Source organism: Cavia porcellus, unplaced genomic scaffold (assembly GCF_034190915.1).
Source record: "Cavia porcellus strain 051 isolate PalLab524CR breed Dunkin Hartley unplaced genomic scaffold, mCavPor4.1 scaffold_30, whole genome shotgun sequence".
NCBI lineage: Eukaryota > Metazoa > Chordata > Mammalia > Rodentia > Caviidae > Cavia > Cavia porcellus.
This window is the reverse complement of record NW_026947513.1, coordinates 7034634-7051536: the sequence shown is the minus strand read 5'-3', so window position 1 is coordinate 7051536 and position 16903 is coordinate 7034634. Positions and strand designations below refer to the sequence as shown.

Here is a 16903-nt window from a genome sequence, read left to right as displayed (position 1 = left end):
TTTCAGGTCTTCTCAATGGCTCCATTCTACCCCAGTGTGTTCCCCTACCCCAGCTACTGACTGAGCATCTCTGAGATGTTCTCCAGCCTCCTGGAGTTTCTCCTTCTCCTGGCCATGCCATCAGAAGAGAAAAGCCCCATAGCTGCCGGCGTCATTTTACCATAGAACAGGTGCCTTTTTCAAACAAGCTTTTATTGATTGCAATTTTGTTCCTCCTTCTTGTCGATTCCAATGAAAAATAATGATCTTCCAGGAACAGGCCAGGGGAATAAATAGCAGAGAGCTTGTGTTCTGATGCTTAATATTCAGAATTCAGCTCTAAATACAGGCTCCGGCTTGCACATGCTCAGCTGGCCCATTTTCCAGTTGTTGACAGTGCAGCCAGAAACTACCATGTGGCCGTCTCCATCTGAGCTGAGAGGCTTGGACAAAAAATGCTGAGTCCCCAGCTATCTAACCAGCAAGGCTCTGCTCCAAGCAACTTCTGTCTCCACTCCACTAGAAAAGAGCAGCTATGAGTATTTTTAAAAGAAAACTAGAGTCCTCTCTAACAATGTAAACTGGCCCAACTGTGTTTAGCCCTGGATGCCATAGATTCAGCCGGACGGGGAGCAGAGTTAGGCACCCAGCCTGACCCTTCTGAAAAGCCTACTGCACAAAGCCTACATCATGATCTATTGGCACCAGAAATCCAAACCTATCAATCTATGGCAACCTATTACAAAAAGCCTTAACTGGCCCCCATTGAAAGAGCAAGAAATCATTATAATATATGCAGACATTTTGCTACAGGAAGTTCTTCATACGTTTGATGAGAGTAAAAACTGGAAGTGATGTAAACATTCAGCAGTAGTTCTTTGTATAGTATCTTTGAATGGACTATTAAAGCAGCTATTAAATTTTATGTTTATAAGATATGAATAATGCTAAGTATTGTTAAATGAAAAAAAGCAGGGTTTTCTCTGTTTTTTGAAATTGCAGCTGGGGATGTAGCTCAGAGGCACAACGCCTGCCTGGCAAGTGCAAGGTCCTGAGTTCGACTTTTGACACACCAAAAAAAAAAAAAAAAGAAAGAAAAAGGATTTTTTTTTTAGTTGCACGTGGTCACTTAGGAGATGAGAGTTCTAAGGGGAGATTTATACTGTTGCTTTATCGTGTCTGGGAGGAGGAGTGGTGGTTATTGTACATTTGTTATATCTCAGCTTATCTATCCTTCCTAAAAAATGTGGATTACTTTTGTAGTACGGTAGGAAGTTGTGTACATTCAAAGCAGACTGCCTCAAAGGAGAGTTTTCTGACTATGAGTATGTGAAACAGCCCAGGGTGGCAGAGATGAAAGCCGAGATTCTGTGTATGCACCGGCCACACTGTGGGGGTGGCTGCCAGGAGAGCCATTTAAGCCATGTTGAGCCCAGCCAAATAGATGTAAGGGAGTGGAGTTTAGCAGCGTCACAAATGAAAGTCATAGAGATTTCAGCAGACGATATTCTTATATTATTATTAATGGCGTTTTATTGCCCAAGAGGCTAATTAAATCTCACCTTATGTTAACATAAATATTCTCTTTGGAATAAATGGGATGATAGCCCCAGTTTGGGCCACGCTGGCCCTACCACACCTGGACTATTCTTTTATATCTTTAGAGGTGCCATGAGATGAATGAGAAATTAGTTTTTAGATACTTTTTGCAATTAGACAGAAAGCAGGGGAATTTCATATCAGAATTGTCCATAGATGACTGGAGATTTGTCAGCAGAGACTGATCCAGGGCAAGGCACGCATGCTGGGCCGCTTACCCTGGTCCGAATCCCGTAGCTACGCTGACCTCGGGATGTTGTTGCTTGGCTTCATTTGAAAGTGTGACGTGGCAGTCTGTGGAGTGATAAGCTTCCAGCAATAGCTGGTCAGTGTGTAATGAGCTCTTCCCCAGCAACCAGGTGTTCGCAGGCTGCTTTGTATTTCCTTGTCAGATCTTTGTACCACTCAGGCTGTTATTTATGTGATATTTTTCTTCAACCCAATTTTATAGTGACCCTGTACTTGGCCTTGGCCCACACAGCAGCAAAGGGAAGCCACTACTTCATCGCTTATATTTTCCTTTGTGTAGTAACTTCAGATAAGAAGGCAGCTACTGAAACTCAAAAAGATACTTTGCATTAAATGTAAAATCTCCGACATTATCTTGCTGCTTGCTAAGGCATCACACCGTAGGAAACTCATGCAAAGTGAGGACCTCAGGGTGAGGCGTCTCTGTCATTTGGATGACATTGGGGCCTTTAGCCAGTGTTTTTAGTCTGTTGGCTCCTTGCTTTCCTGCCTATGAAATAGAGACAAACACCGTTTCTCAGGTGTTTGGTTTTATTTTGTTCTTTTTCAGTTTTAAGTCTCAATGAGTTAGTTGGCATGAAAATGTTTAACACACTGGGCAAATGCACATACTATTTTTGTTTCAAAAAATCGTGGATGGCTGGGGGCATAGCTCAGTGACAGAGCATGCCTAGCGTGCACAAGGCTGGGGTTTCATCCCCAGCACTGCGAAAAAGAGGGTGCAGATGATAAAACTCCTTCGGGAATTTTCTCTTTAACTCTCATACTGAATTGATTTTACTCTTGACATTTGAGGCAGACTCTTGATACAATACAGTAGTATTTAGAACCTGAGAACCTCCTGTTACCCGGGAAGAAATGACAGTGGTTTGCAGCCCCATTTCCAGGAAGAACTGATGGCCAAGTTGTCAATTTTATGTCCCTATCTAGTTCAGGATCTGCTCTCTGAGGATCATGGGTGCAGTCTCCCCGCTACGCCGCAGTCCATTTCAGACCTGAAATCTCTGGCAACTGCCCTGTTGGAGACGATCCATGAGAAAAACATGGTCATTCAGCACCAGAGGCAAACCAACAAGTAGGTGGCTGGACTCTGGGGGAAGCGGGAAGGGAAGAGGCCACCAGCAGGGCGTGGCTTCCGGGTAGAGCCACAGCCTCATGGGAAGAAGGCGATGTCCCTCGGTTCTAAAAGAACACACAGTAGACTAGAGCATGCTTCTCCTTTAGGTCAGCCAGGGTCTTAGCTGTGGGCTGGAGCCAAGCAAAGGGATCATCCTGATGGTCTCTTCTTGGAGACTTTGTGGGGGGCACACGTTGAGTAATGTGTATTACATGGTGATTTCTTGGGTGACTTCCCCTGCCTCTCGCTCAGGTCTGCATTTAGGGCAGACCTGCCTCAGTGGCCATTTCAGCCTGACAACTTGAAGGGCCCTGACTGGCAGAAACCACTCAGGTACTGACTTCAGTAAGCAGCTGGACTTGTAAGGGAGGCTCATGGCTCTCTTCTAGATCAGCAAAAAACAAAACAACCCCATAAATAAATAAGGTGGTGGAAAGAACCAGTACATAAAACAGAAGGGTGTGTGCGTGTGTGTGTGTGTGTGTGTGTGTGTGTGTGTGTGTGTGTGTGTATGTGTGTGTGGTGGGCTGGGGATTAAACCCAGGATCATCAAACTAAACTACATCCCCAGGCTGGGTTTGAGTTTGTGATCCTTGGGGCTCAGCCTTTCAGAGTGCTAGGATTACAGGCTTGTGTTAGCATGTCCAGCTTCTTGGGTTTTTAAAATACATTGGCTATGTTGCGTAGAATCAAGCAAGTTAATGTAAGTTAGAAGCAACAGAACAAAACTGAAAGTTATTCAGATCATGGTGAGTAAAAAGCTAAATTAAAACAAGGGTTACACACATTAGTATACTTTCTGCTCCTATAATTGAATACTTGAGACTAGGTAATTTATTTTAAAAAAAGGAATTTACTAATTTGAGCTCAGGAGGCTGGGAGGCCAAGATCAGGCACCAGCATCTGAAGAGGGCCTTTTGCCGTGTCATCACATAACAAAGGACATTTTGTGGTGAGACACGGTGCATGCCCTGGCTCAGTCACTCTTCTACTAATGACCATGCCTCCCCCCCAGGACTTCATCTCCTCCTAATCACCCCTGAAGCTCCCACCCTTCGGCTCCCATTCATTTGGGAATTTGGGTAGCACATTTGCATCACAGGAAGGCTTGGCGGTCTGCTGCCTGCCTCAGGGGCCGGGATCATGGTCTGATGCTCTGCCATCGCTAACCTAAAATTTAGGAGCAGAGTTCATTGTTTACTCTGCAGATTCAATAGTAGGTGAGTCCAGCTCACAGGCTGTATGCCCACCAGAGCCAGAATGGATCCTGGGAAGATCTGTGCTTCGAACCACAAGGGGAGGAGCAGAACTGTGTGCTGCGAGACAGACCACTAGAAGGAAGATGATTGAAAGTATTGTAAAAACAAAACAGAAAAAGGAAAAAGACGGAGTCTGGGTAGACTGCAGGAGAGATCAAAGTGTATGTGGCAGGAAGGGAGGAGCGGTGACAGGAGGCCGGCCTGCTCCTGAGGGTGACAAGGGTGACCTGTGTCTGTGGTGCACAATGAAACCTTAACTAGGAAGCCTCCCCATGCCGCCGCCGAAGGGCAGACGCAGGGAGGAGGAGGGAGTTGCACTTTTGCATCCTGCTGGCCTCCGCCCCTGCCCAGGATCTGCTGCCGAGCACGGTGGGCCTGCTTGGTCCTTCTTCCCCACAGAGCACCTGGCAGGGCTGATCTGTTCTCAGCAGGTGACCTCAAGTGACCTCAGAAAAACAGGGGTCACTCAGCATGCGCCCGTCTTCCTGCCACTGCCCTGAAACCTGCAGCCTGCCTGTGTCTTCCTCCCTCAGCTCCTCCTGTCTCAGCATCTGTCACCTTCGGTGGCTTTGCTCTCCTGCCACCTCCTCTTTCAGCCTCTTCAATTCCTCCCCTCGGCTTGTACTGCTTCACCCTGAGCCCAGAAACCTGCTGCCTCCCTAGGAATTCTGGTCCCCTGGCTTGCTCCAAAAAGGGCCACCTGGACTCTTCAGTGGCCCCTGCGAAAGTGTGTCCTGGTGGTCACCTCTGGCAGAGTGACCTGGGAGGGACGCTTCATTAGAAATGTGGGGGGCATCTCTAAGCTTAGGGGAGCTCATGTGCAGGAAGACATACGACCTTGGCTTGCTACCTCCTGACTTCTTCCTGCAAATTCTACTCAGTTCTCTGAGTCAGTCGCCAGGGTCCCCAGAGTCCGCCTTTGAATTTCTTCCTTCTGTAATTCCTCCACTTCAGGGCGCCATCTTGAAATTTCCCTTTGAGCCTCCAACCGTCTCTGTGGTCTCACTTCCTTCCCTCTGCTCGCCCCCCAGCCCAATCCTGCAGGACCTCTTTTTTCATTTCTTGCTCCGTTTTCCCCTCCCTGCTCCAAGACCTCATGCTCTGTCCCTGCCTTTGCCTCTCACTCTCTGCAGACTCTCCTTATATCTTTGTCTCTACCTCTCCATCAAGGGCCAAGTTCTCATGTCCAGCTGCGAGGTAGACAGTTTCTCTTAGTATCCTCACAGCTCTTCCTACTCAACAAAGCTAAGGCTCAGAACAACCTTTCTGAATTTAATTACCTGCCCTTTGTCCTGAGTGACCTACTTCTAGGAATTTGTCCTGAAGGAAAAAAATCAGATGACCCCCTAGAGGTGTAACCCTAAGGTTATTCACTCTAGAGTCCTTTGTAAGAGTGAAGACATGGAGTCAGCCCGCGGATCTGTTCACTGGAGAATGCAGACTTAAGAGTCCAGCTAGAAGACGGAGAAGAACACACCATTTACAGTGTGCTTTGAAGAACATTTCTTGGAGGTTGGACAGAGTCTGCATCACTCAGGGCAGAGCTGCTCCAGGCTGGGAATGTTTGTGCCTGTGATGGTCACTCCACTTCTCTAGTGCATTGCACAGTGCTGGCTCCTGTGAGGGCACATGTGGGTTTCATGGATGGATGATCGACTATCTTCTAACCCTCTGTTCCTGTACCCTTAATGCCCACATCCTCATGGTGTTCCGGCTGGGTGGCATCCTGAGTGTGTGTCTCTGACATACCTTTCCTGAACCTGGACCTTCAGGAACCCCGCCTGTGTGCCCCCTGTCGTCTGCCTCACAGACCATCACCCTCCTCAGGGTCCAACCCCTCCTCTCCTCCTCTCCTGCATGCTTCCTGCACCGCGGTGCACACCTGCTGGCCACAGTGCCGAGTGCCTTCCCCAGCCTTTTTTTTTCATTTATTTTGAGATGTTCCCCCTAAGTTGTGAATTTCGAGGCCAAGTTCAGAGTCTGTGGTTGTCTCACACCCTGTCACCTGGATCCTGGGTTTCAGTGAGTGGAGCATGGTAGACGAGACTGCTTTGAGATGAACTGTGTGTCCTCGAACAAATTGCTTAACCTCTCTGTTCCTCAATGTCCATGTGTGTGGAGAAATATCAATACAATGTCCTCTACAAGGTCTTTATCAACTCAGACGAGTAATGCCAGCCAGACAGGTGTTCCGTGTGACCTATGCCTCATATGAGGACACAGGAAAGATTAGTTGGCTGTTTCTGTTCACAGCAGTACAGTTGCTTTGTTGATTTTGTTATTGTCACTATTACAACTATCACAACTTCTTCTGGGCCCATTTTCCTACCTCTAGTCCTGCCTCAGATGTGGGGAAGTTGATAAGAAAGCACCTGTTACTGACCCTTGGACACAGTCCCTGGAAGCAGGTTGTTGGGGCACCAGTGAGTACATGGGGTTCCATTTCTGGGAGAAATGGCCTGTGTTGCCCAGGAATGCCAGAGGAAATAGAACCAATTGTGTCTGCACTGCGCCCTCACACATAGCCCAAGGGGCACCCTCAGCACCCCAGCAGAGTGCCTTTTGTTTCTGAGAGGCTACTGAGAACAGATGATGTGATGTCCTTAAGAAACAGGCATCGCGTTGAGCACGGTTGCGATTGTGTCTCTAGACCGTCAGCTGGTGAAAAGGAGCCAGGGTCAGGGGTCTGAGCAAAATGTGGGAGTGAGGTTAGGGGACCAGTGACCAGGAGGGCCAGTGACCCGGCAGCAAAGAGGCCCAACAATGTGATGAGGTGGGAAGTCACTGATAAAGATTGGGCAGAATTTTAAAACTAAAGAAAAGAAGAAAACTGTAAGTACTCAGCCGAGGGAAACTACATACAGTAACACAGAGTGTTCCACAAACTCAAAGGGAATATTAATTAAGATGCTGCAAGTCATTTCAGGTAAAATAAGGATGAATCCAAAGCCATATATATGTGCAGACCTATACATATTCATGCCTCTCTACGTATGTGGGTGTGTGCTGCTATCTCTGGAATCTAAAGAAAGGTAGGAGAATAATTCTGCTGTTCTGATTTATCCTGCTGAAAGGAATTGAAACTTGGCTATCATGGTGATTTCCACATCATTTTAATACAGCAGTGCCAAGAAAATCCCCCAAATAAAATAGTCTACTTTTTCAATTTCCAGGCCAATAGAAAGTGATTGAAGTTTTTGATGAATATCAAATCATTTCCTGTGTATATTTAATTGTGCATAGAGGAAAGATACATGTCCATATCTATAGCTACCTGTGCATATAGACAAAGTTTGGCTTCCGAGAATGTATTTCAATCTATATCCAGAACCTGAAATATCACCTCAAAAGCAACATAATGTATTGTGCTGATTCTGAAATTTCTAAAAACTCCTCTGAAATACTTATTTAATTCTCTCCATTGATAATTATAAATCATGAAAGAGAAAAGCACTTATTTAACCAAATGTACTTCTGGAGCATATATCCTGGACGAGGCGTTGTGCTGAACATCCAGCCTTTGGGCAGGCCTGGGACATAGGTGGGTCTAAAAATGCAGATCTTACCAGTTTTGTCACTTAAAAGACATTATCAAGCGTGTTCATCCATCTAACTTGTTAAACTCAGTTGTTGCCAGAAACTTCACTCCACCCTTGAAGAGTCAATTAAAGGTAATCCAGATTGTTGTGTTTAACCATGAGCAATTCTCAAATAGGAAATTCCACGAGAATGGAACTTCCCAGGGGAGCTGTGTGTTGGAAGAGGCCTGGCTTGAATGGTACACAGAGATAGATACAGATATATACATAGATACGGATGTAGATATAGGTAGACACATATGCACACACTTACACAGTCATTCACCCTAGTTTCTACTTTCCTGTGTGACTCAGCGGAATACATGTTACACATGTACATATATACATGTGTTCCATCTTTAGCACTGATTTTGCATTTTAAACCGTTTTTATCTCTATTCAGGTACTTTTGGGTTTCCCTGGGAGCCACCTCTCAGCCCTGAGGGTTGACAGATTACTCATTGATCTGCTGTCATTTTCTCCCCCTTTCCAGAATCCTAGGGAATCGAGTAGCAGAGTTGGAGAAAAAGTTACGAACTCTGGAGGTTTCTGGTTTGTGGAGTCTTCCAGGTAAATGGAACTTTATGAAAACTGCTTGTTTTTAAACAGAAGCTCTCATACAATTTGCAGAGAAGAGTCTACCATTTTAAAGGCTTTTATTTGTAGATCACTGCTGAAAAATCTACAAGTTTTTAAACTTAGAAACCATCAGAGAAAAAGACAGAATCAGAAAATACAATAAAATTTAACTTCTCATGTAGGGGACACTGAAGTTCTGCTAACCTAAATTCTGAAATGGTCATTGTGTGTGTGTGTGTGTGTGTGTGTGTGTGTGTGTGTGTATCCTTTTTGAATATAATGAATTGTTTCATTTTTTACTGGTAGGTATTTTCTAAAGATTTGTTCCATGTAATCATCACTCCTAAAATGAATGTGAGAATATACAAAGATTTGTGCAATTTAATCATCAGTCCTAAAAATGAATATAAAGATCTTACAAAGATTTGCTCAATTTAATCATCAGTCCTAAAATTGAATGTAAGCACATACAAAGATGTGTTCGGTTTAATCACCGGCACTAAAAATGAAGAGCCAACAGTTTTTCTAGCCCAGTGTATTTCACAACCACCCTCTCCTGCCTCCTGCCATCCCATTTTTATGCAGCCTGAACACAAAACTTTCCCGGAGAATTTTCCCCCTACGTTTGCCCGACGTGTGAGGAAACTGATTTTCTCTTTAATTAGCTGCATTTATCCCATTTATCGTGGTAAAATACCCCTTTCAGGAGACCCCTGGCAGCTATTCCCCACTCTTTAGAAACTTGTATTTATCATTTTCTCCCACCTCCTCTTTCCCTGGAAGGAAGGATGTATTTTTAGTTGCTTACCCTTTCCGCGCAAAGCGGTCCCCTGGCCCCTCGGCTCGCGTGGGCTGCTTGCCTGTCATGGATGAGAAATGAAAATTGTACACGGAGGTGGCCAGCATCCACTTTTCTAACATGTAAATCTGAGTGGCCACCTTTGGTGGCCTGGAAGTGTGTTTCATAAATTGGAATTTTGAGCCCAGATTCCTTGAACTTGATGTCAACAGACCTGCCAGAAGTAATTAGTGGCAAGCGCTGTCTGGGGATCTGAGTGATTCGTTTGGCACAAGGCGCTTCGGATACTGCTCCAGCCCATTTGCCGTGCAGCTTTTCTCTTCCTGCACCAAAGCCGGGCGAATGTGGCGCTCGCTTGTGGAATCAGGTTGCCATGTCTGTGCATGTACACACCAGAGTTTTGATGTTTTTTCTTCTCAAAATGACTTAGTGAAATTTCTCGCTATTTTGTTTCTATAATGTACCTAAAAAGAAGTTGACGAAGGGGACACGTGCGAGAGTGTGCTGCCTGGTGGTGCGGGGCCAGGTGCCGGCTTCCAGGCAGCGTGGCGGTAACACTTGTTTCTCTCCTTCCTCTCGCTGCCTGAAGGCCTGAGCTACAATGTTTCCGTAGGATTCGGCAGTATGTTCCTTTTGAAATCTGTGTTTCCGTGGCTAACATCAGCGCGCATTCTGTCATCCCTGCATTCTGTGTTCCCTGCATGTAAACACGCGGAAATCCATTATCTGTGTTTCCTTGGGCTTTCCTGACTAGAGTGGCAGATTCAATTAGTACAAAGCAAATACGAAAGAACAACTTTAGCTCAGGGGGACTTGCCTGGGTGCACGCTGTGTGGTGGCCATGGTTGTCCCAGGCTCTGACCTCAGTGAGCTACAAGGGGTGAGGACAGGAGGAAAAGGGGGTTCTCCAGCGGCGGTACAGTTTGTGTAAGACAGTGACGTCTTCTTGGCATATGAGGAGGGACGTGCAGAGAGAGCCTCACACGAGGGTGCGTTCTGGTATCTCCAGTCCCTCAGGACTAAGGGCAGGGGACGCCTCTCCCAGCGTGAGTCAGATGAGACCCTTTGCGCTCCTTGTCTTCCGTGTCTCAGTGGAGTGAGAAGCAGTGTGCTCCTTTCTGCCTCCTCCTCCCCACTTCCTCCTTCCTCTTCTTCCCTTTTCTCATCCTTTCCCCGAATAGGAACCAGATCACAGTGTTTGACCAACAGGAACACAGAGAATTAACTCTCTCTTGCTTAGCAGCATCTTGAAAGGGTCCGTGTCTCCTCCTATGGACCAGCCCATCAGTGTGTGGATGCCTTCCTAAGCATCAACTTTGTGAATCAAATGCGGCACCAGGCACTCTGTTCATGCCTCTCACCCTCCTGAGAACCTGCAGTCCAGTTAGGGAAGCAGATGAATATACATCAGGCAGTAACAGGAAAGCAGAGCTCAGTGAGTAATAAGAATATTAAGATGTAAGGGTTGGGGAGTCATTGAATGCTTATCCTAGAAAGATTGTTGAGAGCTAAGGATGGCATAGATCACGTAACAGCCATTCCAGGGCCCATGGCAGACATTGCTAATCCATCACTTTGTTCTTCCTTAATGATTGCGGACCTGGCCCTCAGAGTGTTCCTCCACAGGGGCTTTCCAGGAAGTCACCTTCGGTCAGAGCTGACATGTGAGACAACACACTCCCCTTTCTAGATCTCTCCTTGTTTTAGATGACGAAACTGAGGCAGAACATGAGCCGATTCCTGAGGCCACAGGGGCCCGCATGATTGCAGGTGTTCAGATTCTCCTGTTGGTGACCTTCAATTGGTGTACAGTTTTAAGGAGGGAGCAGGGAGGCAGAGCAGGGCAGCTGGACAGTGGCTCGCACAGCAAGGAGGGTTGCAGGAAGAGAATTCACGCCCAGAACAATCTCTTCAGTGACTCCAACAGGCAGCAGTAGAAGAGCCTGCCCACCCCTTACTGAACAGCAGATATCTCTTGGACGTTCGCCTTCTGTGAGTTTTCTTCTTTGACTCTCCTCTCCCTCCCTCCTCTCTGAGTCCATGCAATAGATCTCTTGTTGTTGCTGGAGATGGGCATGATGTGATCTTGCTGAGAAGCAGACATGTCTGACAAATGTCACAGCAAGTAGAGAGAGGTCATCTGGATGGCAGGGCCTATCCCAAGTAGTGTAACCTGTCTCAGGGGAGCCGGAAGGTGGGCCTTGCCAGCCGCACCTGTTAGCGAAGATCGCTTCCCAGCCTCCCCAGCTCGCCAGCTGCCGGCCCGGACTCAGCCCTTGTCCACCTCTGCGGGGAGAATAGTGCTGGGGAACTCTGAGGGGAGGCTCCTGGATGTGTTCATGGCTTAAAAGAAGAAAGAAAGAAAGAAAACGAAACACAGAAAGAAAAAGGAAAGGAACGGAAAGAGAAAAGGGAGACAGAGAAAGAACCCGGCTAGAGCAGAGCCTGGCTCTTTGAGCTTTTTATTTGTCCCCGCTCTATGCACTGACCCAAGAAGGAAACTATGTGGTTTAAAAGTGCTTAGTGCATTCTGGAGAAGGAGGGAAGATTTCTGTGCCACAAGGAATCAGGAGAGCTGAGTGTGGTGGTGCCTGCCTGCAGTGCCAGCCCTCTGAGAGACTGAGGCAAGAGGATTGCAAATTAGAGCCCAGCCAGGCAGCTGAGTAAGATCCTGTCCCAAGATAAAAAATCCAAAGTGGGCTGAGAATGTAGCTCAGTGTGAAAGCCCCTGTTTCATTCCCCAGTACCGGGGGGCAGGGGGGATCAGGAGAACTTCTGGAAAATGAAGCTTACTTTAGCTTGACTGGAGTTTGTAGCTTGACTCCCTCCCCCATCCCTTTCTTCTAGACTTAGGAGCCAAATGGAAGTACAAGATATCAGATCATCAGATTAGGGCTTAATTTAGTCAACACAGATGGAATCTGGAGACAATAGAACTAAGTGCCTTCTAAGAAAAGTTTTTGAATGCTTCAAACATTTGGCAAGAATGACCTGGCATTTTACTTTACAATCAGCCACTACTCTCTCCAGGGAAAAGGCTGGCAATGTTATTTATCTTCTCCTCAGCCCTCACTTTGATTGGCCACAGACAAAGGATGCTCCTATTTCCTTCCTCTACAAGCTCACGGCTCAGATTTATGGAGAGGTTTTAGAAAGGTTTTGCTAGGACCAGCATTGGAGCACCACTGTGGTGTGGAGAACAACCCTGTGGTTGGGTGGGGCCACGGAGACATTGCACCCTGAAGAATTCCTTTTGTGGGGAAGGACTAAGGACCTGCCAGAGGCTGCCTTCACCGCTCACCTAAAGACAGCTCCTGTATTGCCTGCACTCGTGATTCTTTGCCTTCCAAGGCAGAGGAGTGTGGGAAGGCTGATTGGGACATCGAGGGAAGGAATCTCCCAAAGGCTGATTGGAACATGGAGGGGCAGAGTCTCCCAAAGGCTAGAGAGCTGCCAGACCACCTGCCAAAGAAACACAGCTCAAGAAATGCTGTCCATGACTTGTGGGCAGATGGTGTTTCTCTGGTGGAGAGAAACAAAAGAAATCAAGCATGAACCACCTGCTCTGCATTCATGCTGACCAAGGACTGATCACCATGAATCCATCAAGGTGCTTCCAGACTGTATCTTTGCTGCATGTGGAGAAGCCTGATCCTGCTGACTTTATGCTTATAGGCTCCTATCAACATCCTGAGCACCAAATTAATAGTTCTCTTTGGGAATTCTTTGCAGACTGTGGCCCTAAAGATTTCTAGTATTTTATACAGAAGACAATACATGTGCTGGTGCAGAACCTCAGGGTCAGCTCCTAGTCTTTGGGAATGATTCTTGGCTAGCAGAGTAACCGGAGACTGAGGCTGCTGGCCCATCTGCCTGAGGTAGCAGTGGTGCCCACGCTCACCAGGACTCCTAAGAATAATTTGTCAGCTAGTTGTTCAGACATTTATTAAGTACTTACAATGTGCAGAGGTCTCCTACAAAGCCTTGGAAATAAAGTTAGTAAAAGACACAGCCCAATGGGAGGACAGTATTATTAATGTGTAGTGGGGCCCCCTAAAATTGTATCCGACCTTTATCTAGTTCTCCAAAGAAGTAGTAGGCATCTTAACCCAAATGTCATTCTGTGGTTGGCTGAACTGACACAGAAACACTGCAGGACTTTGGAGCCTCTGATCTGAGCCTCAGAGATGTTCCTGGGTTGGCTTTATACTGCTTTAGAGATGGTCTTTCCTAAACTCAGACAGGTAAGATTTGCTGGATTAGTGACCCCTGGGCCTTTATTTCTGGCACAGTGAGAGAAGCCCAAAGCCTCACGGTCAAAAACTCAACATCATGTGCTCCCTGGTGGGCTCTCCTGACCTCTGGGACTGTATCATTTTATGTCTGTGTACTTTGTGTCTGGTATCTACCCATCATGTTCATGTTCAAAGTCACTGCCCCCTGCTCTTTGCCTTCATAGTTTACCATGGCTTCTAGCATGGGGCTGTCGTGGTTTTCTTTTTCTTATCCTAATTATCCCAAGCTTTTCTATCTGTGCGGGGAGCTGTTACTAGTAGGCAGAAGAGCATGGCTGGATTGGCACTCTATGTTCTAAGTGGAAGTTCAGCTGGAGCAATCTGGAAGACTTGATACTATCTGACTTAATACACAGTTACTACTCAATCTAAATGGCCAAGGGAATCCAATCAGATATAGTGTACATGGCAGCCAACACTAATCATTCAACAGGTGACATCAGCCAAGTGCTGCCAACACACCCAAACACTTGGCATCAATCAGTCCATTTCATCTTCAACACCATCCAAGAGGTGGGCTGTTACACTCCTCCCTCGCTTTGAAGATGAGGGATGTGAGGCCCAGAAAGATGAAGTGACTCTCTTGATGTCACTTTCTTGATGTTAATAGCAAGTGACATTGTCTAGAGCACACAGCAGCGTAGAGCCCCCAAAACCTCTGCTCCCAAGCCCTCTGTTGTCATTATATTATTTTGGTCTCATCCACTCCGTTTTGGGGAGATGCACAGGCTGCCCATCAACAGTAGCGTGAGCCAGCATCTGTGCCTGGGTCAGCTGTCAGGAAAGAGTCAGGGTGTGTCCACAGGCATCTGGCCTGGACCTCACAGCTCCATCCTCACCCTACAGAAAGGGCCTGCTGGCTGTTCCCCAATGTGTGGCTGCAGGAAAGAAAGGCCCTAGTCCTCAGCCAGTTCATTATGTAGCTAGAAATGCAACCTGGCTCCACTGGCGACATACCCACCCATTCCCCTTTCCTGTTACAGGGGGCAAGGACACCATACTGTTCAGCGACCCTGCTCTTTCTACCGTACAAAGGTCAAGGTCCCCACTGCTGAAGTTTGTTGAGCAGCCCACGGAGAACCAACCAGATCCCAAGGGTGGTAAGTGTATTGGTCAGCCTTCTCATCGCTGAGCACGACCCTTAACACTGACAGTTTAAAGGATGAAAGGCTACTCACATGTAGATGGCACTCCAATCCAGTGGATTCCGTCCATGGCTGGCTGGTTCCAAGGCAGACATCATGGCAGAATGGTGTGGCACGGTAAAGCTGCTGTGCTCATGGTGGCCAGAAAACAGAGGAGGGGACCAGTGCCAGAGAGCAATGGCTGAGGGGCCATCGATAGGACCTGCGGTCACACCTCCATGACCCATCCAGACACACCCAGGGCTGTGCTTTATTAATCGGCATGAATGAGCTTACGATATTTCTTAGTCCAGTAAAGTTGACACAGCGGGACTAAAGGTCACAGTAAGTACACCTCAGTTTCTCTGTCTTTGCCGGGCCTGTGCCTACCTCAGAGAAAGGTCTCAGGGGCCTCAGGTCTCTTCCCTCCTACAGCCTCCGTGACATCATCCAGGCTCTCACATGTCCTCTTGCTGCTCACCTGGGGTCATCTTGTTGGGTGGTCCCAGCAGAGCTCTGCCCTCTAGTGTCGTAGAGATTACAAGGAAGGATTTACAAGGTGAATAGAGTTTATATTCTAGTCCCACAGCATAGTGGCTGGAAGAATGTGGGCTAGTGACTCAGGTTCCTCTCTGTAAAGTGGTGACATGTGCTTGGAGCTTTGCTTGTGTGTGGTGAACAGGGACCAGTGGACTGAACAGGCTATCTCCTCTGCCAGGCACACAGTTTTAGAGGACATTAAAGACCCATTTAGGGGACCAGATGAAGCAACCAGCTTGATACCAGATCTTTTCCCATATGGCAGTTTTGTTGCTCCTGTGAAATTCTGATTAGTTGTGCTGTTGTGGCTACAAAATATCCTGGTTCAACTCAAAACATTTACCATTCGCAGTCATTTTGACTTTGGGGAAGAGCCACCAGTCCCATGGAGCCGGATGGAGCTGGTGAAGACGGTGGTTGAGGACTCACTAATGTTTGTACAACACTGCCTTTCTGTTGGATGGCCCTTGACAACACTGTTAAGCGTGTTTTTTAAAAGTAATTCATAGAAGCATTTGCCAAAAAGGACTTCCAGAACTGCTTCAGAAAGTGGCAAGAACGATAGAATAAATGTGTCCACAGCAAGGGGAAATATTTTAAGAGGCATTAATGGCCTGGTGTGTTTTCTTTTTTTTTTTTTTTTTTTTTTACTGTGGAACTTTCTTTAAAAAAAAAAAAATCAGTGTCTATTTTGACCAAACCTTATATTCTCAAAGTATTTCCCTCTTCTGGGTTCCATCTGCCATTATAATTCCATAGTCCCCAGAATCTGAACTTCCCCAGTGCATATTCTGTATTTTCTCAACGTCACCCACTCTCTGGTCACTTTCTTGAACACTCTGGATTGAAACCCGGGAGTAGCTGACTGTTTCCAGCCACCCTTACCCAGCCACGTCTGGCCGGTAGCTAAGCTTTCCTGCAGTTTCAGCGCCTCGGTCCCGCCCACCCACCGTGGGCTGGTTCAGGTCCTGCTGACTTCCTGGCAGGCTCTCTCCTTGATGTGCGGTCTCTCAAGGTTCTTGCTTCATTCCCATCCTCATCACTCTGCTGCAGGACAAAGCCACTGAGATAGTTTTCCACCTTGCTTGTTCCCTGTTCAAAGTGGTGTTCAGCCATCTTGTGCTTAAGATCCTGACTCCAGCTTGGCCTAGCGCACCTTTCTAACCTTACGGTCAGCTCACTTTTGACCAAAGTGACATAGCCAGCTCTGTCAGTTAGCCATTACCATGTAACAACCCACCTCAAAACTAGGAGCTTAAAGCAACCGTCGTGTGGTGTTGGAGGATCTGGAGTCTGGCTCAGACGAGAAGTTCTGCTAATCTGAGCTGGGCTTGTCGAGCTCACTCATGCATCTGTACAGCTGTATCTTGAAACCTGCTCGCTTCACTCATCACAGTGAGTGAGTGGTAAATGTACAATCCAGGACGCGTCTAGAGTTTCCCCAGATGCTTGTGAGGGGGATTCCTGGAGAGCGTCCCTAACTCTCCCAGGTGCCACACTGGCCTGGGTCTTTGCAGCACACAGCATATAAGGCTGCCCCACAATGCACCAGGGCCCACATCTTGGCTGGTGGTCATCCTGCGGTGGTGCCCAGTGTCCACATGGAGGCCCAAAGCCTGCGTCTGTTCTGGATTTCTCAGCCTCTGTGGAGGGGTTGAGGGAGCAGGGGGCTGGGCCTGCTCATGAAATGGAACAGGAGCCCGGCTTGATTTTCACAAGGCTGCTGTAAGTAATGGACTGATTCAAAATGATAGCTTCCAGAATTCCATCATTAGCTCTCATTGT

General features: G+C 47.1%; 1 protein-coding gene across 5 annotated transcripts in view; it reads left to right on the top strand.

Moving 5' to 3' along the window:
- The window catches only part of Ccdc149 (coiled-coil domain containing 149), an 89410-nt gene that overhangs the window by 61363 nt on the left and 11144 nt on the right, over nt 1-16903 (top strand). For 3 of the 5 annotated variants that reach the window (XM_063240571.1, XM_023564070.2, XM_063240570.1), the window contains 4 exons: nt 2758-2902; nt 8275-8351; nt 9749-9781; nt 14438-14554. In XM_063240571.1, the coding sequence (XP_063096641.1) occupies nt 2758-2902; nt 8275-8351; nt 9749-9781; nt 14438-14554 (372 nt within the window). The remainder of the gene's footprint in view (nt 1-2757; nt 2903-8274; nt 8352-9748; nt 9782-14437; nt 14555-16903) is intronic. The other 2 variants (XM_063240569.1, XM_063240572.1) reach the window with 2 other exon arrangements.